Source organism: Gekko japonicus, unplaced genomic scaffold (genome assembly GCF_001447785.1).
Source record: "Gekko japonicus isolate JY-2015 unplaced genomic scaffold, Gekko_japonicus_V1.1 scaffold2207, whole genome shotgun sequence".
Classification (NCBI taxonomy): Eukaryota; Metazoa; Chordata; class Lepidosauria; order Squamata; family Gekkonidae; genus Gekko; species Gekko japonicus.
Genome location: NW_015160899.1, coordinates 87264 through 93793, shown reverse-complemented (window position 1 = coordinate 93793; position 6530 = coordinate 87264). Strand labels below are relative to the sequence as shown.

The 6530-nt window shown below is 45.5% G+C and overlaps 1 protein-coding gene across 1 annotated transcript; it reads right to left on the bottom strand.

Moving 5' to 3' along the window:
• Window positions 1-538: 538 nt before the first annotated feature.
• On the bottom strand, window positions 539-5711 carry TPT1 (tumor protein, translationally-controlled 1). The gene is made up of 4 exons (XM_015423825.1): window positions 5521-5711; window positions 2628-2733; window positions 2317-2433; window positions 539-770 (listed from the first exon to the last, which is right to left on the bottom strand). Exons 1-4 carry the CDS (start codon window positions 5709-5711, stop codon window positions 768-770), a joined length of 417 nt encoding a protein of 138 aa, XP_015279311.1. The 3' UTR covers window positions 539-767.
• Window positions 5712-6530: the final 819 nt, after the last annotated feature.

Sequence of the window (6530 nt, the reverse complement as noted above, 5' to 3'; positions counted from 1 at the left end):
CCTTGCAGTTGTTTGCACTTAAAACTGTAGTTCAGCAGATTCAAATCAATACACGCCAATGCAACAGCATCCTGTTAAGCTAGTTATTACTTATGCATTTTAAAGTGACAGTTCTTTCCTACTACAGCACGCAGATCCTTTCGCCTAACTGCTTCTTTCTGATGACAAGGATTCTCTTTCCAGCTCCTCTGCCTCAGTCAAACTTTGCAATAATACACCGAAGAAACATCCATCTCTCCTTGACTAGTTAAGAATTCAAAGGAACTCCACACGTTAGGGCTTCCGAATCTTGTCCTCCAGAAAGTTACTGCAGTTGGTTGAGCAGTCAGAGGAACGAGGTCCGCTTGGGAGTGAACGCCTTCTGTCGCGAGGCACACGCAGGAGGGACACCAGGAGGGCCGGCTGGTTTTCCCATTCCCGGAGACGGTCTGAGGCAGGCAGGCAAGAGAGCCAGGCTATGCTACCAAGAGGTCAACCTTTCAAGTGCACGAGAGCTACAGGAAGCTCCGCACACGAAACCAAGAGGCATCACCTACGCTGGGTTTCAATGAGTTTTTTTATTTTAGACAGCCTACATGACATGTTTTTAAAAACAATGCCTCCACTCCAATCAATTCAGGGTCAAAATAAACCAAATTAAGCTCAAGGTGACAGCAGTCCAGTTGCCAGACATTGCTGAGTCATGATGGTTTGTGGATGAGGAAAGAGCAGCAGCCAATGATGACGATGAGGATGACGACAGACGATCCAGGAGGGAAGACCTCTTGTTACTGCCAAGAAATGAACCATGGTTAGCCAACGCTCACAGCCGACTCTTTAGACAGACACGCTTTAAGCTGACTTCTTCAACTGTCCTCCCCAATTCAATCTGAACTGCCACTTTATGGGGGCAGGCAGGAAGCACAAGGAGGTTGCTCTTGCATCTTGATGCAAGCCAGAGAGCAAAAGGAGTTGGTCCCGGCCTATCAGCAGATGCTTAACCTTCCAAGGTTACAAACTGTGGGGCTTTCCCCTGAGGTTGTCCAAAAGGGAATGTGGATTTACGACCTTGCTTTTAGTGACTCGGGAAAGCCGTTCATTTAATAGCCTCAAAAATACTTATTTAACTCACACATCACCCCACAAAACTGTGCAAACAAACAGTGCAAACAAAAACTGCCATGTTCTTAAGGGTCACTCTGCACAAGTGCCCGCAGGGCACTGTCCCTGCTCATCATCTTTACCCTCCCCACATAAACCCTGTTCTCAACTTACAGCAAAGCAATGTACAATCTGAATACAGGGCAGACCTGATGCACTGATTCAGGTGGGGTCGCCGTTTTGGACTCAAGCAGAATAAAGTTTGAGTCCAGGGGTACCTTTTAAGACCAACAACGTTTAATTCAAGGTATGAGCTTTCGCGTGCAGGCACGCTTCTGCAGAATGATGCACTGTATGTAGATTGTACACTGCAAATTCAGGCTGCTTACTGGACGAATGGAAGAGAAGCCCCTATACAGACCAACCAAGTGGAAATGGCATACTCATTAAAAGAATACCATGGCTTTGTTTATGGAAACCATGCTTCAATCTGTCCTCACAGAGGAAGTATTGGCATGGCCTGCTGGGAGGAGTCCTGCTTCAAGCCTTTTGGCATTCTCTGAGTGCGCCACTAAGCACCGTGAGGGGAGCAACTCAGCCAGCCAGGCGCAGAGACTTCTAGCAAGCCCCACACCGGAGGCTGAGGAGTAAATCCGGCACCATGGCCTCATACAGACCAGTAACTGGCTAAAGAACAGGACGCAGAAAGGAATGTGTGGACAGTTCTCCCGGAAAACTCAGCAGGAACTGCAAACTTGCTAATAGGGATTTGTTTCTGGTCTCTTCGTCCCAAAAAGGAAATCAGAAAGGACAGCAAAAGTGAATAAGGAGCTGGGGCACCTCCTCTACAAAGGAAAGCTAAAGGATTTGGGGCTTTTGGGATTTTGGGGAGGCCCCCCCCCCCCCCCCCAATGGCCTTGGGAAAAACACAAGACAGACTGTACTCAGGCTATGAATAGACAAAGCTAGTTCTTCACATCACAATGAGCTTGCGGAACCTGCTGACACAAGGTGTGGGGGATGTGCAGTGCTGAGGTGCTTCCTGGGAGGAACAGAACATTCACAACCCACAAGCCACCACCCCCAGCGGCTGGGGGGCGCAGAGAGCTAGCTTGCCAGGGTTGCAAACAGGATGCGGGGCACGGCAGCCCTCGGGGCTCCGACACGACTCCCCACTCTTCCCTTAAGCAACCAAAAGCCTATCCCAGCAATCTTAGCCCTTTCATCAGTACTTACACATTTTTCCATTTCTAACCCATCCTTAAAGAAAATCATATATGGGGTTACACCATCCTCACGAAAATCCAGCAATCCCACCATGCCTTCAGGATTCATGTTCTCGCCTACAAAAAACTTTGGGAAAGAGAAAAGTCAGACTAAGTATCCCATCCACAGTAGACTTCCTTCACAAGCATCAAATTTCCTGGAAAACATCAAGTTTTAATCAACAGCAAAAAACGATATGCTCCAAGCTGCCTGAGAGAGAAAAACACCATGATTTATTCCACAGATATAACTGACAGAGAAAAGAAAGCGCCAAAACTTACCTGGTAATTTTTGAAGTTTGCAAGGATATGTTTAACTTGTTCTGCAGCCCCTGTCATGAACGGCTTTACTCTCTCTGGCTTCGTTTCCTCAAGTCTGGCTTTGATTCTAGAAAGATGATAGCAATTCTCAAAGGTCTGTAACTTTCAATGAAACCAATCAAGGTAGTAGAGAAATGTCCTATGACCAGAAACCCTATCAGCGATGACGGCACCAACACTGGACTATCAGAGAGAATGGCCACAGCTCAGTGGCAGTGTGGTGTAGTGCTCAGTGTCCAACTGGAATCTGAGACCCAGATTCAAAACCTCACTCTACCATGGGAGCTTGCTGGGTGACTTTGGGCCACTCGCCCTCAGCCTGAGATGCTTTTCTCCTGGTTTTTTCCATGGCCTTCTTTTAATTGGAAACTTTGGGGAAACACTGAAAAAACTCCTATGAACTATCTTCTTTCAGAATGAGGAAAATGTACAGCATGAAAAAGTCTGAGGACTCTGTCAATTTTTCCAATGGAAAACATCAGGACGTTTTAGGAAACAGCAGAAAAAATGTACTCTAATCATATACAACATTTTTTGATTTTTTGTTTAAATGTAGTGATTTTGGCAACAATTAACATACTATCTATATTCGGTATATTTTTCTTATGAAGATGTTAATACTGTAAATATGCCAAATAGTACAATTTTACATGTTAGTTTATAAATTTCATCCTGAATAAAAAGTTTGATTTAGTAAAAGCAAAAGAGCCAGTTTGGTGTCGTGGTTAAGTGCACGGACCCTAATCTGGGAGAACGGGGTTTGAATCCCCACTCCTCCACCTGCACCTGCTGATGTGACCTTGGGTCAGTCACAAGCTCTGGCACAGCTGTCCTTGAAAATGAGCAATTTGTGCCAGAGTTCTCTCAGCCCCACCCACCTCACAGGGTGTCTGTTGTGGGGAGGGGAAGGGAAAGGAGTTTGTAAGCCGCTCAGAGACTCCAAGTGAAGGGTGGGGTATAATTCCAATCTCTTCTTCTTCTTCTGCATGCATTTCAACTCCTTCCCGCCCTTCCAAAATAACCTTTTCTCCATGACTACAAAATTTCTGGAAATTTTGCATCCATATCATCACTCCTGTCCCTATCACAAAATTGTTGTTGAAAGTATAAAATGGAAGAGAGGGAAATGATGTGCATCACACTTTGGACCTCCATTAGAGAGAATGGGTAAAAATGAAGAAAATAAAAGTATGCAAAAGCTCTTCAGAAAATTAAGCTCAGAGCCTCAAAATCGGATGCCTGCCTAAGGATGATCACAGGAGTTGCAGGGCCAAAAATTGAACAAATTGGATTATCCTGGCCCAGATTAGCTCCAGAACATCCCTCCACTATTGGCAGCAGAAGCAAAGGTTTACTCACAAGAAGCCAGGAAGGGCAGGCAGCAGAGTAGAAGGAACATTTTCCACCATCCCTATTTAAAAACAAAGGAGGCTTAACAGCTTCCCTGATCTACCAGAGCCTACATGGTGCTGTGGTCAGAGTGACTAGGAACGGAGGTTTGAATTCCCGCCTCTGCTAATCCCACCTTTGCCATGAAAACTTGCTGAGTGACTTTGGGCCCCATCACACACATGCAGCCTAACCTACCCCACAGGGTTGCTGTGAGGACAGAATTATGTAAGCTGCTCTGAATCCCCACTGGGGAGAAAGGCAAGGCATGACACGTTATAATCCTGAAGTTGGATAGAGATTGGATTTATACCCCACCCTTCACTCAAAGTCTCAGAATGGCTTACAAACTCCTTTCCCTTCTCCTCCCCACAACAGACACCCTGCGAGGTAGGCAGGGCTGAGAGAGCTATTTTAAGAACTGTCCTTGAGAGAACAGCTCTTGTCAGAACTATGGCTTGCCCAAGGTCATCCAGCTGCAAGTGGAAGAGTGCGGAATCAAACCCAGTTCTCCCAGATTAGAGTCAGCACACTTAACCACTACACCAAACTGGCTTTTACTGTTGCTTCATCTAGTTTCACTGCAGCTCTTGGAAGCGGACAGAAGTGCTCATTCAGTATTCAAACTACCAAAGGTACAGGGCCAGCACCCACTGGAAATACCTTTCAGGTATTTGTAGTAGCCACTATTCTTTTGGGACTATAGTTACACACAAGAATCTAAATGGCCTGAAGTGAATCAGTTTGCCTTTCCCAACAAAATCAAGAAAGGTAATTGGCTATTAACACAATCTTTGGCTGAGCAATCCTGTACAATTACACCCTTCTGTCCACTGAAATCTATGGTCTTAAAACAATATGGCACGCTGAGCAAGCAAACTGCTATTTCAACACACATGGGCCAGCCTGCAAAATCTGCTCATGGCTCAAACTGCAAATATGAGGATGTCATTAAATACCAGTGACAGAACCTGCCATCATGATATGATTATGCTGCCAACGTGATGTGACTTTTGCCATTCTATGGCAGCCTGGCAGTTCGTGTTTTCACTTTTTGCCCCAGCAAAAGCTTAGTCATAAGCAAAGCTTGAATTTCATAGATTTAACGTTAAAATTTCAGTAGGCTGAATTAAATTCAGAGCCTACACTACCTTGATCACTCATGGTAGACAATGAAAAACTCTACAAAGAACAGAGCCAACCAGAGAGTCCTAGGGGATCAAGGCGAGCCAACAAGGGAACAGATGAGGATTGTAATGGGACCACCGAGAGTGGCGATCTGAAACACAGTGGATCATACCTGCTTTTGAAACTGTAATCACCACCCTTAGTTGTGTCTGGAAGAGAACAGAGCACCAATACAAATAACCCCAAACTAATGCCACAGGCTTCTTAGGCCTTTCCCCATTAAGAGTGGAATTTGCAGCAGTTTATCCTTGACATGATACAGGCTTGGATCACTCACGCTTTCATGTAGTCTTTGATGTACTTCTTATAAGACTCTTTAGTGAAACTTGTTTCCTGAAGATGGTGATTCATTACGATATCGACGCCGGTGACAACTGTAGCCTCTGCCCCATCTCCTTCTGGGCCCTCAGCAGATGCATTCCCACCAATCAAAGCATCGTCAATTTCTCCTTCTTTCCGGCTCACCATCTGTTCAAAAGAAACAGGTTTCCAATGAGATACCACCATGCAAATATACACAATTTACCTGTTGTCCGCTCATGAACGCAATCTGTAGAACACTTAGTAGTGCTTCTTGCCATTTGATACAATATTAACTTTAAATTCAAAGACCAGATTCTTGACTATCAAAACCACTAATTCCAGATACATTTAAAAACTGACATGCAAGCTAACTGCAAGCTATTTCATTTTCTGAAGAACAAACATGGTGAGTGTTCACAGTGCTTCATGTATGCTAACGGTAAAAGTAAAGGTTTCCCTTGCTCGAAAGCCAGTTGAATCCAACTCTAGGGGATGGTGCTCATCTTGGTTCCCAAGCCAAAGAGCCAGTACTGTCCAAAGACGTTTCCATGGTCATGTGGCCAGCGTGACTAGACGCTGAGAAGCACAGAAGGCTGTTACCTTCCCACCAAAGCGCCAGTATGGCTCAAAGTGGTTTCAAAGCCAAGGAAGAAGCTGAACGGAAGTCACCGGTGAGCTCCTAAAGCCCAGCTGAATATCCTGATTTAACTGCCAGTCTGAGCCATTCTACCAGACACCTGAGTGCTGCTCCGTTTGGGCATGATGACCTCTGAAAGTACGCTACTTCAGTAAAGCCTCAAGTCTGAGCTAAACAGTTTTTCCTGTACATTGTCCAAGATGAGCCTTTACCTAGTAAACGTTTTTATTCCATCCTTATGCCAAGGAGCTGAAAGTGGAGTGGGTAACTCTGCCCTCCTCCATTCCGCCCAGCCCGAAATGGCAAACGCAGACTCCGAACGGCGGCTCCCCTCTCAGAGCCCAGCC

Bases quoted from the DNA above. Each gene is read 5' to 3' on its own strand.
- TPT1 (XM_015423825.1), bottom strand. From the start codon at position 5,711: ATGGTGAGCCGGAAAGAAGGAGAAATTGACGATGCTTTGATTGGTGGG. The intron at 2,734-5,520 runs GTGAGTGATCCA...TCATCTTTCTAG, and splicing joins ATCAAAGACTACATGAAAGC to AATCAAAGCCAGACTTGAGG. The intron at 2,434-2,627 runs GTAAGTTTTGGC...TCTTTCCCAAAG, and splicing joins CAAACTTCAAAAATTACCAG to TTTTTTGTAGGCGAGAACAT.